Raw genomic sequence first — 22,480 nt, forward strand, 5'->3', positions numbered from 1 at the left:
CTCCTGCACCACCGTGTTGCCCCAGCCCTGGACTCTCCCGCACCCACACCCCCTGCTGCCCCAGCTCTGGCCCCCACCTGCATCCCCTGCTGCCCCAGCTCTGGGCTCTCCCCCGACCTGCATCTCCTGCCACCCCAGCCTTGGGCTCTCCCCCAGGCTAGAAAGAATTGGGTGGACTAAATGGACGGTGCACCTCTCTATCTGAAGCCTAGCAAGGCAGGTACATGGATCCCACTCGAATTTAAAATGAAAAATAAGGGAGGGGAGGCTCTACTAGGACCTGGGCAGCTTTAGTTACAGTACCAGGCATGTAGGAGGATTTACACTTCTGAGCCATGGAAGCAGAAATTGATTTTTCTTTTCCAGATTTAGCTAATATTCAGAAAGGGAATCTAGCACCTGCCTTCCAGATTTGAACACCCTCAAAATTCAGGAGTGCTCAAGCGCAATTTGGGCAGCTGTTACTTCATTTCCTCCAAATCAAATATACTGATCCACTGTAACTTGCTGTAGAAAAAGTAGGATAAAATTGAGCAAGAAATGCTTCCCAGTGGTTATTAGGACTGGAATTGCTATTTTCAACAGCCATTGTTTTTTTTGTTTTTTTTTTAAGTTTTAGTTTTATTTGTTTAAAAGGAAGACAGTAATATTGCATTGGCAAATTCCCCATAGAAACAAAGAATGGAACAAAAGAATAATAAAGGCATCTCAACTTTTCCTCATTTATGTAGGACAGTCTTATAATATGCATCCAGATACCCTCCAATCACACAAGCTGAAAAATGTTCCACTTTACTGCAGTTCTGTAGCCATATGGGAACCAATCCTGTCTGTGTTCTGTGAACATCCAAAATTCCTGCTGAATGACCCGCCCTGGGAGCGAGTTACCAGTGACCCAGGGCTGGGGCGGCAGGAGGGTACAGTGGGGGGTGGGGGGAGAGAGAGAGCCCTGGCGGGGGGCAGCCAACATTTTTTTTGCTTGGGGCAGCAAAAAACCTAGAGCTGGCCCTGCTTGTGACCGAACTAGAGCCAATTTCCGAGAAGGGCCTGTGGAGTCAGAGGGCAGACATGGACCTAACCCTCCCCAAAGCCCTCGTGGGGGTCGGAGCCGTAGTTCTGGTTCGAGGTTTGCGGGAGGTTCAGAGGGGGGTGATGGAAGCTGTCTGCCAGTGCTAGCCTGGGGGGGAGGGGAGGGTCAAGCTGCTGCTCAGAATTCAGGGAAGGTTCTGATACCCCCAGAAAGCCCCGTGTAGCTCCCAGTGTTAACCCTCCTGTCTGGTGGCCGTTATCCAGGACGCTACCCCCCGGAGGCCATTTAATGTCATGGTGTCTTTGAGCTGCGTGGACTTTGACCCCAGGCCGTGGGTCTGGGCTCTGCCTTACTGCGTGTGCTCTGCTCAGTGCTCTGCACGCAGCATTGCTCCGCCTGTGGCAGTGCCTCTCTGCTCCTCTTGTGCTGGGTGCTCTGGCTGTCCCTGCCTCGCCCCGCGCCGCGCCTCACACCGCACCCCGCACCGTGCCTCGCACCGCGCCACCCAGGTTCCCAGGCAGTCCCGGTAACAGGACTGTATCTTCCCCCTGCAGAGACGCACACGGTGGAGCTGGATTGCAAAGCGAGCAATCCAGATCGATAGATTTGACTGTCAGTGCCTGGTCTCTGGTTTTCACATCTGCTTCTTTCTTTTACTAGCTGGGCTCCAGCTTCTCTAAAGACGCTCAGTCTCTCTGCTCCTGGCACTTACCCAAGGCTCTGTTTTGCCCTGGGTGCTGGAGGCTAGCAAAGATCACTTCGACTGGCAGCAGAAGGCCCTTTGTGCACAGCTGCCCTCTGCGGCTGTGCGGGGAGGTGGAGGATTGAGGGGGCTCAGGCAGGTCCCCCTGGAGCTTGAGGGGCTGGCCTGTGCACAGCTGGATGCGGGCAGCCTCATTCTTGCTGCATCTCGGGGTTCTCTTGGGGCCGAGGGTTGTGAGGGACGTAGCCTCTCCCTGGAGCAGTGTGGCTCCGTGTCCGGCGCTGCGTTAACGGACGTGGAGTGGGAAGTTCCCACCATGGCAGTGACGGGAGGAGAGGGGATGTGGAGTCTGCCTGGCCCATTGCAGCTCACCAGCGCTGGCAGCTTTGGAGTCCGCCTGTTGGGTACTGTTCAGAGCCTGCAGCTGCCTCCACCGTCACGCCGAGCAAACCAGGGGTTGTTGTCCAGGTGTTCTGTGTGTGGCAGTCACTGCATTGCAGCCTGCCTCTCCTGGCTCCTTCGGAGACCTCCACCAGTGACCCCCCATTCTGAGCCCCCTCTTCTTCTCACGGGAATATCCGGGCTGCAGTATCCACGTGTCCGCTTGAGGATGCAGCCTTTGCAGGAGGGTCTGTCACTGAGAACCCCGCTGGGATGGCCAGGAAGCACTGCTAGGCCAAGGGACCAGTGACCATGTGAAGGTTGGACGGCAGGGCTGGTCGAGAACCTTGGGAAGGGGATTCCCGGGGAGGTTGCTGTCTAGCTGTAGTGACTTGCCAGATATCGGGCCATAATGCTGCTGATTGGATCCTCATGCTCTTTACTTCCTCCTTCAGTCATCACTTGATGTTGTCAACCACGCTCTCAAGAACGAGTAGAGCTAGACGTGACTGCGTTCTGCCTCCTGCAGCTCTAGCGCTCTGGGGCCGATCAGCTGCCGAAGCCCTGTTGTGATTGCTGTAGGAGCGAAGCCAGGTGACCATGGGGAGAACGTGATCTGCATGACCTAAATCACCGAACTAACCAGAGCTGAAAGCATTTGGTGGGACTGGTATGCAGATACCTCCGGAGCAGTGCATGGGTCTTGGTCCTGCGAGCAGGCAGTTCAGTTCCTGTTGTCTCTGTTACCTGGGATTGGGTAACTAACGGATACAGGAATTAGCATCACTGGTGCATGAGTGGTGCTGGTCTGGGGAGATATTCCCAGTCCCTGAAGGGTTAAGTATTTGGGCTAGACCATTACAGCTGGATTCTTTGACCCAGCTTCTCCAGACTCAGGCGGGCTTTGTAAAGCACCTTTCAAGTGTGTTACCAGATTTGCCCATGACTTTGGAGTATGCTCATTTATTCGGGTTACTTTTCTGGGGAAGGGGATTCTGTAATCCTATCAATGTACTGCTTGTGTCACTTGTGTTTTCATATGGAGCTCTACTTCTCTCTTCTGCAAGTCCCCTCCCAATGGATCTATCCTGCAGGACCTAGGTTCCCCAGGGCTGGGTTACTCCAGCCCCAGAACCAAATGAACGAGAAACACACTCACTCACACTCCCCTCCCCTCCCCTCCAAGTGTGAGCGGACCGGGTCAATCAGCACTGTCAAGCTGACCCCTTATATGTCTCTGGACTCACTGGGCTGGAGGAAGCAGCACTTTCACGCTCTCTCTCCTTATATGCCCCTGGGCTCCATGGACTGGGTCAAGCAGCACTTTCAAGCTGTTACCCTTATGCATCCCAGATTCAGCATGTCTCTATTCCCACTCTCGCATCACAATTGTACTGGCAGTAACCTACTCGATGAGCAAACCCCACAGTATTTTGGACGCTGCAGGGATCTTTAGCTTAGGTAAAAGAAGCGTTGCTGTAGAGTGAATGGGGGAAGCTAAAACACAAACGAGTAAAGTTCAGCAAGAGAGAGAGAAGCAACCAGCTTAACCATAGAAGTTATTTATTGAATAATAGTGATAACTACACAAGGACTAAACCAACATAACATACATGATTAAAGGTTAATACCTAAGGTAGACAGGAAAACGAAGAGAGAGAGAGAGAGAAAGAGGGGGGGTCTCACCACTCCCTGAAGCTTGAACTGGTCGGGGTTCCCAGATGATGCTGGTAGCTGAGGGTCCTGAGGGCAAGAGGCAGGCAGAGTCCCCAGCACGATCAGTCAGGAGAAGATGGATTCCCAGTGGAACTGATGCCTAGTTTGGATCTAAGCATCAGAACCCTGACTAGAGGGTGAGTAGGGATTTTTGTAGAGAAAATACACTGGTTGAAGGGAGAACACTAGATTTGTTTCTAGGTAAGCTGATGACTCAAGGGTTTTCTTTAGACTAGACAATAGGAGCTGATCACTCTGGGCTATGGGTGGTGTTTTCTTCCAGGGAGCTCACAATGCAACTAGGCTGCTTCAGTATTTGGATATCAATAAAGGATTTATGACTAGAATTGGTCTGATAATTGCTGAGCTGGGTGTGTGTGCAGTCATAGGTTCATTAACATCTGGAGCAGAGATTCCCATGATGCAATGCTTCCCTGCTTTTTCTGGTCCCAGAGTTCAGTGTGGTTCTCTGTTCTCCATTCTGTATGTAAATTGAGATGTCTTCCTGTCCCATCTTTCATACAGGAAGAGTTGTCCCAAGGGGAGTTGTCTCTGCTCTCCAGTCTGTATGCTAATGGAGATGTCTTAAACTTGTCACAAGGAGGGGTCTAGGTATGTCTCCCAGCGCCCTTCACTGCTCTCTGCAAGTCTTTTCTCTGATGGGTTTTGGTTTAAGCAGAGGTTGGGGGCGGGGGTGTCTTTCATGAGTCAGGCTGGATACTGCACCCTGGTTCCCCAAGAACACAAAGGTGTCTGGTATCAAGTGGGAGGTGCCCCCAAGTACTAGCTGCAGAGTTCAAGGCATGGGGACACGGTGTGGTGTTGCTGTGGCAGCCAGCCAGGGGTGGTTGGTGGTGACAGATGTGGATGAATTGAATAATTCGCCTTTTCACCCATAGATCTTTGAGTGCTTTGCAAAGGCAGGTAGGTATCATCCACGTTTTACAGATGGGAAACTGAGGCACGGAGTCTCTCTAGAACCCAGGTCTCCTGGCTACCAGCCCAGTGCCCTGTCCACATGGCAAATCACAGGAAGCTTGACTTGAGTATCAGTTGCTGTCGACTGAACTGTGGCCTCGTGTCCCGAGGGAAGCAGTGGAAGCCCCTTGCTTAGCCCGCATGCCGTGCTCGTGTGTTCCCACGGGGCACAGCCTGTCCGAGGCTGCCTGGAGCAGGGCTTGAGGCACTAGCTTCAGTGACTCTCCCTGGGATGCAGCCTCTAAACTGCTGTTTCTCCGTGTGTGTTTCAGGCTCTCCCGTTGCTGAGTTTCCAGGATGCAGGCCCAGTCTGTGCTCCACAGCGGCTACTTCCACCCTGTGCTGCGCTCCTGGCAGACCTCGGCCACGGCCTTCGATGCCTCTAACCTCATCTACCCCATCTTTGTCACGTAAGTGAGGGCTGGAGCCTGACCAGCCCCAGGTTGAGGCTGTGCTCCCAGCTGGGAGGCGAGAGGAGATCTCTGGGGAGTGTGCAGACAGACCTCTGTGAAGCAGCTTCCTTGCTTCGGAGGAGGTCACGCAAAGGGGCAGCGGCTCCCGGCTGGTGTGCAACCCCTGAGTCTGGAGGCCACCCGCCTAGGGACGTGGGAACTGCCATCCTGAGCAGAGCCATGGTCCCTCTACAGCAGCGTCCTGCCTTTGGCTGAGTGTGCACTGGGTGGGGAAGGGCAGGGCTCCTGCCCCGCTGCTCTGAATCCCCATCGCTGCGGAAGTGGCCATGGGCCTGTCACCCTGTAGTAACCTCTGTACGTCGAGAGGAAGCTGCTCACTGCCACCCTTCCCTGGATCTCAATCAGCTTGTCGTCTGTGACCAGCCTGGCGCCTCCCCTGGGGCGGTTTGCTAACCCTCCCAGAAACGCCAGGGCTGCTGAGCTGAGGTGTCCGTTCTGGGGCGGCGGAGCCAGTCTGCGTGCACTGCCCAGCTGGGGCGGTTTCTGATGTGGCCTATGGGATGCTGGCGGGCTTGGAGCTGTACATCCCCTCCTGAGCGGGCTGTGTTTGAATGAGGCCGTGAGCCCTGTGGAATCTGGTCTGACAAAGTGGTGATTTTCCCTTGTTATGTTGTATGTGAGTCTTACTGTTCTGCATGAATGCTGTGTGTGCCTCAGTTTCCCTGTGTATTGCGCCAGTGTCTAGGTGGTGGGAATAAGGGTGTGTGACTTTTGCGGGGGTTGCTCCAGCTGCCTGCACAGATGCTGCGCTGGAGGAGAACCAGAGCCCTGGCTCTGGGCTTTTTTCTGAAAGCCTCTGATTTCTGTGCTAACAAGTTCTGTCTAGGCTGTGTTCCTGTCAATGAATAAACCTTCTGTTTTACCGGCGGCTGAGAGTTGGGGCAGGGCCCTGTGGCTTCCCGCAGCGAGTCCTCATCTGGTGCAGCCACAGCAGGGCGCCTGGTCCGTGTACACAGTGAAGCGTCGCGGAAATAGATCCGGCTGCAGCCTTTAGGAGCGCACTCCATGGCCAGGCATTCCTTCTCTAGGGCCGCATAGCTGTCTGCTCCGAGCTCAGACCCAGGAGGTGAAGCCGTGTGAGCTTCTTGCCCTGGAGACAGTCTGCTCCAAGACAGGAGGTGCCCCAGAGTCCTGACTGGCTTCGTAGGGAGCAGTTCCAGAGCATCGCCCGGGGACTCCGGGACCTCTGGTCTCTTGGATGGTTCACCAGGCTGTGAACTTGCTTCATTCTGAGCCCCTCCCTGCGGGACACCTGCCACAGCTTCTGGGGCTCAGGGTAAACCTGGCCTGGCTGCTCCCAGGGCTGGGCTCTCCTGGGCGGTGACGTTCTCTGCCTGCGGTGGGAAGAGCCCATGCAGATGATCCTCTGTGGCTAGCACTGGAGGCAGAACTGGCCAACCGCTGGTCTCTGCCCGCTGCGCTGACTCTTAGGGTGACACTTTGGACGAAGCTTGCTGGCCCTCCCAGCCGCAAGGGAAATGCAGTGTGTGCGGCCACCTAAAGGAGAGACGGGGGCGGGGCTTCCCCCTCTCTTCTCCCCACCTCCGTCCCCCCAAGAGCAGCATGGGACCCAGTGGATCAGGCTCAGGAAGTTGAGACCTTAACCCCTAGCGAGCCGGAGAGCTCCCTTTGTAACCTGCTGCATGGCCTTGTTCTGCTCTCTGCTGAGCTCCCGGTGGCTCTGCACTGCAACGTCGAGGTCTAAGCTGCGGTCCCCCAGACGGGCGACGCTTCGGCTCACTGCAGAGCTCCCGCTCTGGGACTTGAGTGGCAAGGGGGAGGGATGCCTGTTCCTGCTGCTCATGGGCCTCGGTCGCTGTGTTTCTAGGGACTGAGCAGCTGGTGCAGGGAATGAGCCCGATCTCTGGCTCACTCGCTCAGCCGCTCGGCTTTACACACAGCCGACGTGTCCGGTCACGGGGCTGTCCCTGCTCGCAGCCTCGCTTCGTGGGGAGCCAAACTCTCACCGGCTGTTTGTCCTGTTTGACTCCCCAGTGACAGCCCCGATGCGGTGGAGCCGATCGCCAGCCTCCCCGGACAGGCCAGGTAGGAGTCTGCGGCTAGCGGTGCTCTGCAATCCGGACGGGGCTCCCTGCCATGTGCCTTATCTCAAGGGACGGGGCCTGCGACTGCCTGGCTCCAGGCTGCTGGGGTCAGGGTGGGGAGTTCTTATTGGCCATTCTGTGTCCTCCATCTTGTTCTAGCCAAGGACAGCGGAGCCCCCACTGCCACCATGCTGGGAATGCGCATGGGGACATAGGAGAGGGTGAACTGAGAATATGCCTCCAACTGTGAGCACGCACTGGGGCACTATGGGATAGCTACCAGGCATTCCCATAATGCACCAGTTAATTCCAGCAGCAGCAGGCGTCCCCTTCCATTGGCCCTGGCCGGGCCGTGGATGTCACCAGGCTACAGGCTGCCATTGTTGTCAGCAGTGCACTGGCCTGGTTTCCCTGGCCCTTGTGGAGGGAGATGTCGTGCCTGAGAAGTGAGCAGTGGGAGGCGGGAGCTGGGGTGGGTTTTTAGAATAAAATCTGCCCGTTTAAGTCTTGGGGGTCTGGGTCTGAACAAGGGCAGTGCCTTCCGCCCCGTCATGTCCAGGGCCTTGCTGCCAGCAGCGATGCACCTGGGCCTGCTGTTGGGCTTGGGGAATTGGTCCCGCTCACTGTCAGGGCGGAGGGCGACCCTCTGTGATCCCCCCCTCTGTGGGGTGGTGGCTCCCACACACGCCCTCCATGCATTTCCTGGCACCTCTGGTCCTGCCTCCACAGCTGAAGCCGTGTAGAGCTGAGCCGCAAATGTGAGACTGGGCAGGGCCTTCTAATGAATGAGGAGATAATGGCGTGTCCAAGGGCAGAGCCCTCGCCCTGCTGAGGTGACTGGGCCGGGGTGAGCCTATCAGGGCCCTGGGCTCGTCCCAGGCAGCAGATAGAACGCCAGCCAGCCTTGCCCACTGCCCCTTGGGGACCCCAGATAAGGCGCCAGGTTGCTCCTCCCACGGGTGCTTCCAGGATCTCCCGCAGGCATCTGCTCTGGCTGAATGCTCAGCTCCCTGGGACGGAAACCTGCCCTGCCCCCGTTCAGGCAGCAAGGACAGGGTAAAAGTCCCTGAGTGTTGGCCTTGTCCCTTGGCCAGGCCGGTGCTGGGGGGAGGGGGCATGGAGCATTCACCTGGGACTCCCCTCAATCCAGGCACCTCCACGCAATAGCACGGGGTGGGCAGGAACGGCCATGGCAGTGAAAGGGGTAAACCCCCCTAGGATGGGAGAGTCAGCACTGAGCTGCCTGCACGACCCTCTGTGCTTCCCTGGAGCCTGCTTGGGGCTCTGTGGGCAGGGAGGAGAACCGCGGCTCTCCCTGTGCTGGGTGCCAGGAGTTCCCTGTTGGGTGGCGTGGGGAGAGGCCCAGTCCCCGGCAGTGCCAGAGGGTTGGCTACACAGGTCTTCCCGGGAGACAGGGGACTTGGCCTTGGCATTGAGGAGGGTTAATGATGGGCGGGGCCACGCCCGGCTAGTCGCAGCCCCTTGGGCCATGTGGGGGCTCCTTCTCGGGGATCCTTGTTGCTTCACAGCTGCGCTACCCCAGGAACGCCCTGCTACGGGACACTGGTCTGGCACCCGGGCAGCCTGTGGGTAGCCAGCCTGCAAAGCAGTGCCTGGCCTGCCGAGGGGCTGCGTGCACTGACCCAGCTCGGAGCCCTGGCTGATTTAGGGGGTGGAGGAGCACCGGGGTGGCCTCCAGCACCACCCCTACACCTGTTTTCTTCTAGGTATGGAGTCAACAAGCTGGAGGGGATGCTCCGCCCCCTGGTGGACGAGGGGCTGAAGTGCGTGTTGATCTTTGGCGTCCCCACTAAAGTCCCCAAGGTTGGTGGGGGTGAAGGGTTATGTGGTGTTTAATGCAGTGGCACAGGTAGAACTGGGGGTGGGGTGAGGGGTTATGGGGTGTTTAATGCAGTGGCACAGGTAGAACGGGGGGTTGGGGGTGAAGGGTTATGGGGTGTTTAATGCAGAGGCACAGGTAGAACGGGGGGTTGGGTGAAGGGTTATGGGGTGTTTAATGCAGTGGCACAGGTAGAACGGGGGGTTGGGGGTGAAGGGTTATGGGGTGTTTAATGCAGAGGCACAGGTAGAACGGGGGTTGGGGGTGAAGGGTTATGGGGTGTTTAATGCAGAGGCACTGGTAGAACGGGGGGTGGGGTGAAGGGTTATGGGGTGTTTAATGCAGAGGCACAGGTAGAACGGGGGGTTGGGGTGAAGGGTTATGGGGTGTTTAATGCAGAGGCACAGGTAGAACGGGGGGTGGGGTGAAGGGTTATGGGGTGTTTAATGCAGAGGCACTGGTAGAACTGGGGATTGGGGTGAAGGGTTATGGGGTGTTTAATGCAGAGGCACAGGTAGAATGGGGGATTGGGGTGAAGGGTTATGGGGTGTTTAATGCAGAGGCACAGGTAGAACGGGGGTTGGGTGAAGGGTTTTGCGGTGTTTAATGCAGAGGCACAGGTAGAAATGGGGGTTGGGGGTGAAGGGTTATGGGGTGTTTAATGCAGAGGCACAGGTAGAACTGGGGATGGGGTGAAGGGTTATGGGGTGTTTAATGCAGAGGCACAGGTAGAACGGGGGATTGGGGGTGAAGGGTTATGGGATGTTTAATGCAGTGGCACAGGTAGAACGGGGGATTGGGGTGAAGGGTTATGGGGTGTTTAATGCAGTGGCACAGGTAGAACGGGGGGTTGGGGGTGAAGGGTTATGGGGTGTTTAATGCAGTGGCACAGGTAGAACGGGGGATTGGGGTGAAGGGTTTTGCGGTGTTTAATGCAGAGGCACAGGTAGAACGGGGGGTTGGGGGTGAAGGGTTATGGGGTGTTTAATGCAGTGGCACAGGTAGAACGGGGGGTTGGGGTGAAGGGTTTTGCGGTGTTTAATGCAGAGGCACAGGTAGAACGGGGGGTTGGGGGTGAAGGGTTATGGGGTGTTTAATGCAGAGGCACAGGTAGAACGGGGGATTGGGGTGAAGGGTTTTGCGGTGTTTAATGCAGAGGCACAGGTAGAACGGGGGGTTGGGGGTGAAGGGTTATGGGGTGTTTAATGCAGTGGCACAGGTAGAACGGGGGGTTGGGGGTGAAGGGTTTTGGGGTGTTTAATGCAGTGGCACAGGTAGAATGGGGCGGGGGCAGATCAGGTGGGAGGTTCATAGTTACCAGCTTTATCCTTCAGCTGCATTTTCACTTGTTGTCTGAGATCTTGGGCCCTGGCTGCTAAGCAAGGTAGAGAGAGGACAGCACTTGGATGGGAGACCTCCACGGACCATGCCAAGTGATATGGGTGGCTGTGGAGCCCGGTGTCCTTGGTCAGTGCTGACCCCAGTGCCCAGCATGGCACTAGAGGTGCTGCGCTGCAGGGGGAGGTGCAGGTGACTCAGGAGGGGGCGCTCACCCGTAGTCAGTGTTGACCCCTGGGTGGCACTAGGGGGCAGTACTGTGCTGTGGGGAGCAGGGTGGATGGCTCAATGGGGCACATGCTCTGCATCAGTCACTGCTGACCCCCCCCTCCCCCCAGGGGGCTGGGGGAGCTGCTGTCGTTGGGATGAGATGTAAATCCACATCTGATCCCTTGCTGTTCCAAAAACTCCCTGAACCCTTTCTAGCCTCCAGTTTCAACAGGATGTGGGCCCCTCCTTCCTACCCCCTCAGCTGTGTGCAGAGTGGCTGCGCCTTCGTGCCCCTGTGGGTCTGTGCTGGGCGAGGGGACCCTGCAGGGAGGTGAGGTTCTTTGGGGTGCAGGGTGCCCGTTGGCCCTGTGGATTTACCGGGGAGCATCTATTCCCCCTGCAGGATGAAAGGGGCTCGGCTGCCGATGTTGAGAACACCCCAGCCATCCAGGCCATAAAGAAGATCCGTTCCTCCTTCCCAGAGCTGCTGATTGCCTGTGACGTCTGCCTGTGCCCCTATACCTCTCACGGGCACTGCGGTGAGCACCAGGGCAGCCACCCACCCACCCACCCTCCTCTACATTAATCGACAGCCACGAGAGGAGCCAGGCTGCCGGCTGGGAGCGGAGGAAGTGCCGCGCTGGCGTGTGCTCAGCTAGTGGGGATGTGCCCTGCCCCCTGGCCGCACGTAACTCCGTGGTGCGATGTGCCGGCTCAGGGGCCAGCCTGCATGGGGCTTGGGGACCTTAGCGGGGAAGGCAGAATTAGATCAAAGGCTGCAGTGACTGAGCAATGCACGGTCGGCCGCTCCATTCGCCTCATATGTGGTCCCACAGCCAGCTGTGAGAGTTAGTTCCCTGGGGTCTGCCTGCCTGCCAGGGCCCTCCCCCCCCAGCATGACAACTGGCCCCCTCCTTTGTCCTGACCCTGCTCCCTCAGTGGTTGGGATGGACGCACCACCTCCAGCCAGCAGGGCCTTGATCTCACTCCCAGGCTGTGCCGAACCCCCCACCAGATTTCAGCCATCTCCAGGAACCTGCTCCCCCCGCCTAGTCACACCCTGCAATCCTGCAGAGCTGGGTGTGGTGTGCAGGCTGCCTCCCCTCTCCAGCGCCCCCTGCTGCTGGGCTGGGCTCCTGTCGGGAGGGGCGCTGGGCAGTTCTGGCTGGTGCTCTGTGACTCTGTGCTCCCAGTCTAACCCTGGGCTTGCCTTGCAGGGATCCTGCGGAAGGATGGCACCATCCAGAACGAGGCCAGCTGCCAGCGGCTGGCAGAAGTGTCGCTAGCCTATGCCAAGGCAGGTGAGAGGGGTTCCTAGCAGCAGCAGGTTCTTGCTGGCTGCCTGGCTTCGCCCTTCTTGTTGGCCCCACCAGGAACATATCTGAGCAATGCTGAGGGGGGCAGCAGCCGCTGGCCTCTCCTTGAGGGGCTGTGGGCCCATCCCGTCTCCGCTGGCTCTGCCTGCAGCTGGTGGGACACTGGGGTGTCTGACCCAGTTGCTCTCCTCCAGCAGGTTCTGACATGCGGTCCCCAGCCAAACTGAGCAGAGGCTCAGTGGCTCTCCTCCCCAGCCAGGTCCTGGCACTCCTGGCTGCTGGGACATCAATTTTGAGTCCCCCCAGGCCGGGAGTGGCTCCGGGGACAGGGACTGCTCCTTGCAGTTCTTCAGCGCCCGTGCTTTCTCCCTGCAGGATGCCACATCGTGGCCCCCTCGGACATGATGGACGGACGCGTCGCAGCCATGAAAGAGGCTCTGATCTCCAATAACATGGGCAACAAGGTGGGCAGGGGCAGCACACACGCTGTGGTCAGTCCGGGCTCAGTATGGAGCAGTGTCACAGCTGGAGCTGTATGCATGGTGGAGGGGAGATGATGGGGAACAGGGCCTGCGGAGAAGGAGCTCCCTGCTTCCCACAGTGGTAGGCCAGGGGGTCCGATGGTAGCTTCTATGGGGCCACAGGGAGGGGCTTCCAGGCCCCAGCAGGTATGGATGGGAAGGGCGTGCCCGTGGATGGGGAGGAGGGGTAATGCCAAGGCTCCTGACTCGGGCGGTTGGAAAACATAGTACAAGGGGATCGCAGCAGAGAATTTCTCCCACACCTCCATGCTGGGCCGGGAGGCAACTGATCTCCCTGCCATGTCTCTCCCGCCCCCTGCAGGTCTCTGTGATGAGCTACAGCGCCAAGTTTGCATCCTGTTTCTATGGCCCTTTCAGGTGAGTGTCTCCCAGGGCATGGGTGAGCGTGAGCCAGGCTCTGTGTCTGACCCCAAAGGGTTCGTGCTTGGCGTGCAGAGCTGAGCAATTCCAACGTAGGACTCCGGAGCACTGAGCTCTGGGTCTGGGACTCTCACTAACTTGCACTGAGCTTTGTGCCTCAGTTTCCTCATCTGTAAAATGGAGAATATAGCTCCTTCTCCAGGGAAGGGATGGGGAGGGCAGGCAAGTATTTGCTCCCACACAGGGATTTTCATCTGTCCCTCAGAGTATAGCTCTGCAGAGATTCACTCTTCCTCCTGCCAAGCTTGGAGATGACTTCTGCTCCCACCTGGCTTCAGCTCTGTTTCTTGTCAGTGCTCTCAGCCCTGCGAGCTTCTTCTCAAGCAGGGCCACCTGGGGCAGGAGGGAGAGTGTGGAGTCGACTGGAACTGCACAGAGCCCTTCTCACCCCAGAGAGGGAGTGTTGGGGATGGTCCCAACCCCCTGGGCTGGCAGGTCTATTGCCTGGGCTGAGCTCTGGCTCAGAAAAGTGGGGAGAGGTGGGTGTGATGGATTCGGTCACAGAGACCCCCTTGGGACTGTCACCTGATGTGCTGAGACTACCTCTGAGCCCATTTTCCCTGCCAGCTTGAGACTCCAGAACCCTGCCTTGTTGAGCCAGACGCGCTAGCCAGCTGCAAACACAGGCCCAGGTCTGGTTCACGCCCCCAAAGCTGCAGACTTTAATCAAAAACTGCTCAGCAGGTCACCTATCTCCAGCACCCAGACACCCAGCTCCCAATGGGATCCAAACCCCAAATAAAGCCGTTTAACTCTGTATAAAGCGTATACAGGGTAAACTCATAAATTGTCCACCCTCTATAACACTGCTAGAGAGATACGCACAGCTGTTTGCTCTCCCAGATATTAATCACTTACTCTGGGTTTATCAATAAACAAAAGTGATTTTATTTAGTATAAAAAGTAGGATTTAAGTGGTTCCAAGTAATAACAGACAGAACAAAGTAAGTAACCAAGCAAAATAAAACAAAACACGCAAGTCTAAGCCTAGTACATTTAAGAAACTGTTTACAGGTAATATCTCACCCTCAGAGACGTTCCAATAAGCTTGTTTCACAGCCCCGGGGAGTGTGAGGTAAAAAGTTTGGGGACCACTGCCCTAGGGGAGCTGGGGTGAGGGACTGTGTCACTGCCGCCTGTGTGCTCGCTGGGGTGGGGCTGTGTCACAGATCCACAGGATCAGTGCCATGCTCCAGCTTTGGAACAGCCTCTAGGAGGAACCCCTGCTGTGTGCCAGCCCTGGTGGGGTCTCACTCTTCCTCCAAGGTAGGCCACATGGCCTCACCACCTCCTTAGACTGGACCTCTGAGCCGTCCGCTCCCCTGCTTCACAGCGGGAGCTGTGCCCAGCGAGTCCAGCTGAGACAGACTCATGGCACGCTCGGCAGGGATTAACGCACCTCTGTGAGTGTTTGCAGGCACACTCAGGGCACGTCTGCACTTAAAACGCTGCATTGGTGCAGCTGCACTGCTATAGTGCTTTCATGAAGACGCTCTAAGCTGATGGGAGAGAGATTTCCCATTGGCTTAGTTAATCCACCTCCCCTAGAGGCGATAGCTACGTCACCAGGAGAAGTTCTCCCACCGACATAGCGCTGGCTACACGGGGGGTTACGTCGGTGGTATTATGCCGCTCAGAGGATGGATTTTTCAGTTATACCAATATAGATCTGTAGTGTAGGCCAGACCTCAGACAGCGCTGTCAAATCAGTCGGGTTTATTAGTCAGCTGGAACTCAGCATGGGAAGTCCTTAGGTTGGCAGAGAGAACTGAAGGTTAAAGCACAGACCATTCTGGTCAGTCCAGAGCCCAGCCAGGCTGTAGTGAACCCCACTGCCCAAACTCTGTCTGTCTCCATCCAACTTCCTTGGTCAGTTCCTAGGTGTGAACCTGGACTCCTTCCAGCAGCCAACTCTTATCCCCCACTTCCCAGTCCTTTGTTCTCCAGCTGAGAGAGGGAAAATCTACCTCCCTGCTAGGTGTCAGTCCTGTTGATTGGATTTGCCATTGTCCTCAGACCAGTCCTTTTTAATGACCCATGCTGCTGTAAGATCGCCCCAGTAGCCTGGTTATGCCGATCGATGGGAGAGAGCTCTCCTGTCAGCATAATAAAACCAGGTCAATGAGTGGCAGCTCTACTGTGTCGTCAGGAGAGGCTTTCCCACCGACAGCGCTGTGCACACGAGCGCTTATGCCAGCAAAACGTATGTCGCTCGGGGGGTACATTTTTCACACCCCTGAGTGACAGACGTTTTGCCGACATAAGTGCTAGCATAGACGTGGCCTGAGAGTTCACAGCCGTGCAGGTGCACCACTGTACGCTCTCTAATGTAGCTGCTTTCAATCGACGGGCGAGAGCTCTTCCCTCACTTAACTACTCCAGCCCCGCGAGCAGTAAGACATAGCTCTGTCCACACCTGCGCGTCTGTCGGTGTAACTTATGTTGCTCTGTGGGGTGGTTTATTCACATCCCTGAGGCCTGGTCTACACTGGAGGGGGATCGATCTAAGTTACACAACTAATAACGTAGCTGAAGTCGCCGTACTTAGATCTACTCACCGCAGTGTCTTCACTGCAGTGAGTCGACTGCTGCTGCTCCCCCGTCGACGCCGCCTGCGCCTCTCACTCCGGTGGAGTCGACAGGAGAGCGTTTGGGGGTCGATTTATCGTGTCTAGACTAGACGCGATAAATCGACCCCCGCTGGATCGATCGCTGCCTGCCGATCCCGCAGGTGGCGTAGACAAGCCCTGAGTGATGTACATTTTGCCGACATAAGCTGTAGTGCAGACAGAGCGTCAGCCAGCCAGGCGATATTCACACCTATGTCTCTTAGTCTGCCCTGAGAGCAAACTGCTCCCCACCCTCCTCAACTGGGCAGCCTTGCGAAATACGAGGGAAACTGACGCACACACAGGCTACATAAACATATTACAAACGTTCCCACTTTGTCACAGGCGCCAGGCCTCACTGGGGGCAGAGTTCTCACTGGTGGGCTCATGGCTCTCGGGGCGGCTCAGCGAGCCGCTGCCTCCTGAATTGGGAGAAGGATGGGATGCTACTAAGGCCCCTCCTTCCCCCTGCTTTGCTCCACCCCAGCAAGGGGTCACTCCGGCAGGTCGCCGGGTGCCTGGGCTCTCCTGGGAGGGGGGCGCTGGTTCCTGGGAATTCTCTGAGGCCAGACTGATGTTTTACTGCCTGGTGTCTCCTTCGTCTTACTAGAGACGCTGCGCTGTCCAAACCTGCGTTCGGAGACCGACGATGTTACCAGCTTCCCCCGGGCGCCCGGGGCCTGGCCCTGCGAGCTGTGGTGAGTGAGCCTGCCCACAGGAGCACCACCCATGGGCCCACAGCCCATCTGCCCTAGGCAGTAGGTGTTGGTGTCACAGTAATGTCCGGCAGCAGAGTGAGTCCTGCATGGGTAGGTGCCAAGAGCCACCCTCTCCTCCAGACTGATCCGGGGGCTGAGTGGGGAGGTGGGTCTGTCCTCCTCTCCGAGACCTGACCACTTTCCATGACAGGAATGGGCGTTGCAGTGTGGCAGATCCTCGGGACCCCAGGCCTGTTGTACCTGCCCTGGGACAACCTGGGCAGCGGCAGAACAAGCTTGTCCCACCCGGGGGGGCAGTCAGGGCCCAGGGAAGCAGTCCCACGGTACTGTGAGGTGGGAGCAGCCAGGAGTGGCACTGGCTGGAGCAGCTGAGGATCTCCTGCAGCGAGCTGGGGGGTTGCTAACCCCGGGGGTTGTCCAGCTCAGCAGTGCCAAGCACCTGGTCCTCTCCTGGCTTCACTTGGCATGTGGGCCTGAGGATTCAGCTCAGCAGAGGATGCTGTCGGTAGCTGTCGATTTGGGTGTGACTCTGCTTCCCAGCGCGTTGGCCTTGTGCATGTTGCTGTTGCTCTTTGTGTCACGACCACGATCTCCGTGCACATCCGCCATTCCCGGGCAAACCCATCCTCTAGCAAAGAGCTGAGTCGGCTTCTCCATCTCCTGCCCCAGCCCCTGCCTGCCCAGAGATCCTAGGGCCTGCAGAGGCCATGGGCCCAGCTCAGCCTTTCAGCCCCTCCAACCCAGCCTGCGGTGGCTCACGTTTGTCAGCCACACAGAGCAGGGAGTGGCTGAGCCAACACCAGCTCTGCGGGGCAGGGGAGGGGGTGTTGTGTTTGGTCTAACATGAAGGAGCCTCAGCCTCTGGCGGCTGGCCTGGGCAAGCGCGCCATTCCCCTCACAGGCTTCCTCCATGAAACGCAGACCCGCTGTCATCCCTTTCACATCACAGCCTCGGGGATCGCCTGCTGCCCCCCTCCCCCCGTCTCCCTTCCTGTGTGGGAGGGGGGCTGGCTGCAGGATGGCTCCTGCTGGCCTGCCCATAGCTGAGTTCTGTTTGTTGCTAGGGCCGTGCGGAGCACAAAGGGTGCTAGGAGGACCAGACTCTCCCCTCCCACTGGGCCAGGACCTGGGCTGCAGCCATCCCCCAGTCCCTGTGCTGTTCTCACAGGCCCCCGCCCCGACCTGTTCTCTCCTTGCAGGACCGGGATGTGCAGGAGGGAGCAGACATGCTGATGGTGAAGCCGGGGATGCCCTACCTCGACCTCGTGAGAGATGTCAAGGCCAAAGTGAGCGCTGTTCGGCAGGGACTGTCTCTGGAGAGGGGCACAGAGTGGGTGGCTGTAGAGTGGGCGTTGGGCTCGCCCAGGAGACTGAAGCCGAGGGGGACGGTCCCCTGGGCCTGGCAGAGGGCAGAGAAGGCCCTGAGCCGGGAGTGCAGTGTGTGTACAAGCTGCAGCAGGCCTAGTCCCTGGAGCACCTTCCAGGGATTGACCCTGAGGGAGGCTCCCCCTGGGCCTGCTGCTGTAGCTCCCACCAATACAGTGAGTTGGGGGGGTGGGGGGGCGTCTTGCTCTGGCTGAGATAATAGTAGGCTGCTTAGAGCCTGGTGTTTTGTTAGTGTGCCCATGCGGGGGAGCCTTGCTGCTTGGAAGCTCTGCCCTGAATCCTCCCAGTTCCTGGAGCTGTGTGTTTCTAACCCGAGCCATTCAAACAGCGACAACCGGCCCCTGAAGTGGTGGCACCCGCCGTCCCCCCAAAGATTCTGATCTTGTGGGTGGGGTTGCTAAGGGCACACTGCAGACACTGCTCCCTCCGTAATTCCCAAGGCCTTGAGAGTCGGTGGCTAGAGAACAACCTGCCCAGAGCCCCTGCTTTGCTGCCAGCATTGCAGGACTCGGCAGAGCTGGGCCATGCAGCTTGGGGGTCAGGGTTGTCTCACTTACCTTCCTGCTGCTGTTTTCAGCATCCCACCCGCCCGCTGGCTGTTTACCACGTGTCGGGGGAGTTTGCCATGCTGTGGCACGGAGCACAGGCAGGGGCCTTTAACCTAAAGGCTGCCGTCATGGAGGTGATGACCGGGTTCAGGCGAGCAGGTGAGTGAGGTTGGGCAGGGTCACCGTCATGACTAGCAAGGCCCCAAGCTGCTGGAGGAACTGGGGCCCTGGATTCTCTTCCCCTCTGGGCCCACTGCGGTGGTGTGGCAGCCTGAACCTTGGGAGTCCCCCAAGACTACGGGACCAGTCACAGTCATGACTGTGCTGGAGGCTGACCCTGGAATGCAGAGCCAGACCCAGTGCAACTCCCAACACCTCAGTCCTTTAACCAAAGCCGATTTCTAAAGCACCAAGCGCTGCCCCACCCGGCCTGTGCTTTTCCAGCCAGCTCGGTAGCAATCCAAGTAGAGTTCTGTCTGGCTCCTTAGGAAACATGAAGTGTGGTTACACAGGGGGCCTGGGAGCCTGGACTCCTGGGTTCTACTCCAGCTCAGCCACTTCCTGGCTTCTCGTCTAGCAAAGGGGTCTCCGCCTTCCCCAGGCTGCAGGGAGCCCATTGGATGAAAGGGGCTGTATAGGAATCTATTCACTGGGGCTTAGACTACTGCCAAGACTACTTCTGCCCCTGCTTTCCCTGCCAGCTTGGGACTCCAGCACCCTGTCTTGTTGAGCCGGACACCCCAGTCTGCTCCAACACAGACCCGGGGTCTGAACCACGTGCCCCAAAGCTGCAGACTTAACTGAAAGCAACTTAAGAAGTGTTCATGTTTTTAACCCTCAGATGCCCAACTCCCAATGGGGTCCAAACCCCAAATAAATCCGTTTTATCCTGTATGAAGCTTATACAGGGTAAACTCATAAATTATTTGCCCTCTATAACACTGATAGAGAGAGATGCACAGTTGTTTGCCCCTTCCCACCCCCCAGGTATTAATACATACTCTGGGTTAATTAATAAGTAAAAAGTGATTTTATTAAATACAGAAAGTAGGATTTAAGTGGTTCCAAGTAATAACAGACAGAACAAAATGAATTACTAAGTAAAATAAAATAAAACACGCAAGTCTGAGTCTAATACAGTAACAAAACTGAATACAGATAAGATCTCACCCTTAGAGTTGTTTCAATAAGTTTCTTTCACAGACTGGACACCTTCCTAGTCTGGGCACAATCCTTTCCCCTGGTACAGCCCTTGTTCCAGCTCAGGTGGTAGCTAGGGGATGTCTCATGATGGCTCCCCTTTTGTTCTGTTCCACCCACTTATATATCTTTTGCATAAGGCGGGAATCCTTTGTCCCTCTCTGGGTTCCCACCCCCTCCATCTCAATGGAAAAGCACCAGGTTAAAGATGGATTCCAGTTCAGGTGACATGATCACATGTCACTGTAAGACTTGTATACAGGGAGACTTACAAGTAAAACAGAGCCATCTACAGACAATTGTCCTGGTTGATGGGAGCCATCAAGATTCCAAACCATCATTAATGGCCCACACTTTGCATAATTACAATAGGACTCAGAGTTATATTTCATATTTCTAGTTTCAGATACAAGAGTGGTACATTTATACAAATAGGATGATCACACTCAGTAGATGATAAGCTTTGTAATGATGCCTTACAAGAGACCTTTGGCATGAAGCATATTCCAGTTACATTATATTCATACTCATCAGCATACTTTCATAAAACCATATAGAGTGCAACGTCACAGTATCCTCCTGGGAAAACACGGCCCAAGCTCAGCAGCCCTTTGCCTGGGTTGATTCCTGTTTTAGAGCCCAGGCTCCAGCTCTTTAGCTGAGAGACAACGAACCCAGGTCCAGTCCCGCTGTGACTCTGTGGAATCCCCCGTCCTCCCAGCTGCGATCTGACATGAGACCAGGCTCCCCTCTTGGAGCTGGAATTCCCCACTGGCTGGTGCTTGTTAAGGAATATGTCGGAGCAGGTGTCCAAAACTCTCAGAGGAGAGGGGCGAGTTCTTGACTGGAATGTTGGTCCATGGGTTGAGGTATACACTCAGAACTGTAAGCTCCCCACGGTGATGCGGGGCCATGGGAGTTGTACCTCAGAATCATTGTTCCAGGCTGTCTGCAGGCTCAGGCAGATATCCCTGCTTTGTTCACTCTCAGGGCATGGTTAGAAGGTTCTCTCAGCAGCCATGGGGCGTAGGAACACAGCTGAGATTCTGGAGAAGCTGAATGTCATGTGGGCCACACAAACAGTACTGTGGTCTGACCCAGCCTACAGGCTGTATGTTAAGAGTCACTGGGGGCTGGCTGGTGGGAGGGAGGGAGGGATGGTAGCTCCTTGGCATGGAGTGGGACTGTCTCCCTTTGTGGAGCATGGGAATGCTGGCTTGATACGGCGTCTAGCAGCTCCTCACGCGTTCCTTGCTGCTGCATTCCAGGAGCTGATATCATCATTACCTACTACGTGCCCCAGCTCCTGAAGTGGCTGAAGGAGGATCAGGCGTGAAGTGCCTGAGTGAAGGCAACACACAGAAGGAAACCTGTGAGGATCGGAAAGGACTGAAATGCAAAATGAGGATTTTTCTGGGGCCTTAGAGATACAAGGCTGAATCCAGCCCCAGCGTAAACAGGTCCAGCACCACTGGCTGCAGGGGTGCTGCCCCTGCCTACGCTAGAGCTGACTTTAGCCCAAAGAAGCCAAGGGAGAGCAATTTTTAAAAAGTGTTATTTTAGAGCTGGGCTTAATGCTGAGACCCTCCTCTGGCAGCAAAATGCCTTAGACCAGAACTGATCTCCCCAGCGACCCCCCTTGGAGAGGCACCTTCTTAGTGTGATGGTTTCTTGTAATGTGTCGCTGTGTGACACCGGATGGGCGATTTTTATGAGATTCTTCGTAAAGGAAGCGCCCATTCCCGACCATTCCTCTACCCCGATGTCCTTCTCGGTCTAGCCGGGGTGTTGGTAACACAGGGGAAGGCTGATGTGGGGCAGTTCACCTGCACATTGATCACAGGAGTGCTAGTTCGTTGGGGGTGTCTCGAACGTTCACTGCAGATGTTCTCCCTGCAGTGCACTAGTGACATAATTCCTTTGCTCCAGCCCCCAGCAGAGCTTTGCTCTCCCCTGGTTGGGCTTTCTGCACAGAAACGCTGTCTGGGTCACAAACAGGGAAGCAGCAGAGGCAGGCAGGGCTTCCCTTGCTGGTCAGCCAGACACTGCACTGACATCTAACACTTTCCTCTGGTGAACACGCTGTTTCAAACTTTTTAATATGGAGAAATACCCCAAGATGCTTCAGAGCCCTCAGGGAGGGGGGAGGGGGTTCCCCTCCGCACGCGCTTGTGCCTTAAACCTGTTATTGCATAGAATAGAGAATATTGGCCTGGTTCTGAGCTGTGGCCCTGCTGTCTCGAGGGCGACAGGGCAGGTGGGGCTAGGCAGTATAAGGGCTTCAGAAGTATAATGTCCTGATTGCTAATGGGCCATTGGACATCCGCCCAACATTACTAGGAGTTCTTTTAGCTCTGAGCACCCAGAAGACCAGCTCCTAGCACTCACATTGGCTCTGTCAACTCGCAGTTCAGCTCTGGCCCTTTGATTCCCTAATAGGATACTGTCACCTTATACAGAAGTATTGTCAAAATAATCTTGCTCTAAAACCCAAGAGCACTAGAAATGTTTCCCTATTTTAAAAATTCCAATGAAAATAATTGTTTTAACCCACTGCTTGTTCCTGTGCCGTGTTTCAAACTCAGCATTGCAGCAGGCAGTGAAAGTCGTCCAACTGGCTCTGCTGTCCAATGCACATGTTAAAATGACTTCACCCTAACAGTCTAACGTGGTGTTAATAACATAGCTGAGAACTTTAATTTGTATCATGGTTCTTAAGTTGATCAGGCTATTATGAAGTCTAGATGGTTTAGATTAATTGCTAGAGCTCCTCTGCTTTGGTAGTCTTAGCAGCAGCCTCTGATATTCTTCAGTGCCTGGAGTGAGTTCAGCTGAAAATAAAAAAACAAAAAACCACAAGTCTACAACCCAGGTAACTTGATGATGATGGTAAGGAAGAGGGTGGAGGGAACCCCACTGCACCTTCTTGAAGTGGCCAGCACTCTCCTCTGGGCAACAGAGGGATTTCTTTTCAATCTGCATTGCCGTAATTTTGGGGGTGGGGAAGAGCCTGACTCCTCTGTAGA

General features: G+C 56.1%; 1 protein-coding gene across 4 annotated transcripts in view; it reads left to right on the forward strand.

The window, feature by feature from the left end:
- The window catches only part of ALAD (aminolevulinate dehydratase), a 36,737-nt gene extending 14,730 nt beyond the window's left edge, over window positions 1-22,007 (forward strand). For 3 of the 4 annotated variants that reach the window (XM_054007127.1, XM_054007125.1, XM_054007128.1), the window contains exons 2-12: window positions 5,081-5,218; window positions 7,277-7,327; window positions 9,054-9,150; window positions 11,118-11,253; window positions 11,932-12,015; window positions 12,406-12,494; window positions 12,874-12,929; window positions 16,212-16,299; window positions 17,520-17,606; window positions 18,284-18,413; window positions 20,723-22,007. In XM_054007127.1, coding sequence (XP_053863102.1) covers window positions 5,106-5,218; window positions 7,277-7,327; window positions 9,054-9,150; window positions 11,118-11,253; window positions 11,932-12,015; window positions 12,406-12,494; window positions 12,874-12,929; window positions 16,212-16,299; window positions 17,520-17,606; window positions 18,284-18,413; window positions 20,723-20,790 — 999 coding nt within the window. In that variant the 5' untranslated portion in view covers window positions 5,081-5,105 and the 3' untranslated portion in view covers window positions 20,791-22,007. Of the gene's footprint in view, window positions 1-2,610; window positions 2,709-4,355; window positions 4,443-5,080; window positions 5,219-7,276; window positions 7,328-9,053; window positions 9,151-11,117; window positions 11,254-11,931; window positions 12,016-12,405; window positions 12,495-12,873; window positions 12,930-16,211; window positions 16,300-17,519; window positions 17,607-18,283; window positions 18,414-20,722 lie in introns of those variants that run through there. The other variant, XM_054007126.1, reaches the window with a different exon arrangement.
- The last annotated feature ends 473 nt before the right edge of the window (window positions 22,008-22,480 follow it).

This window comes from Malaclemys terrapin, chromosome 17, assembly GCF_027887155.1.
Source record: "Malaclemys terrapin pileata isolate rMalTer1 chromosome 17, rMalTer1.hap1, whole genome shotgun sequence".
NCBI lineage: Eukaryota > Metazoa > Chordata > Testudines > Emydidae > Malaclemys > Malaclemys terrapin.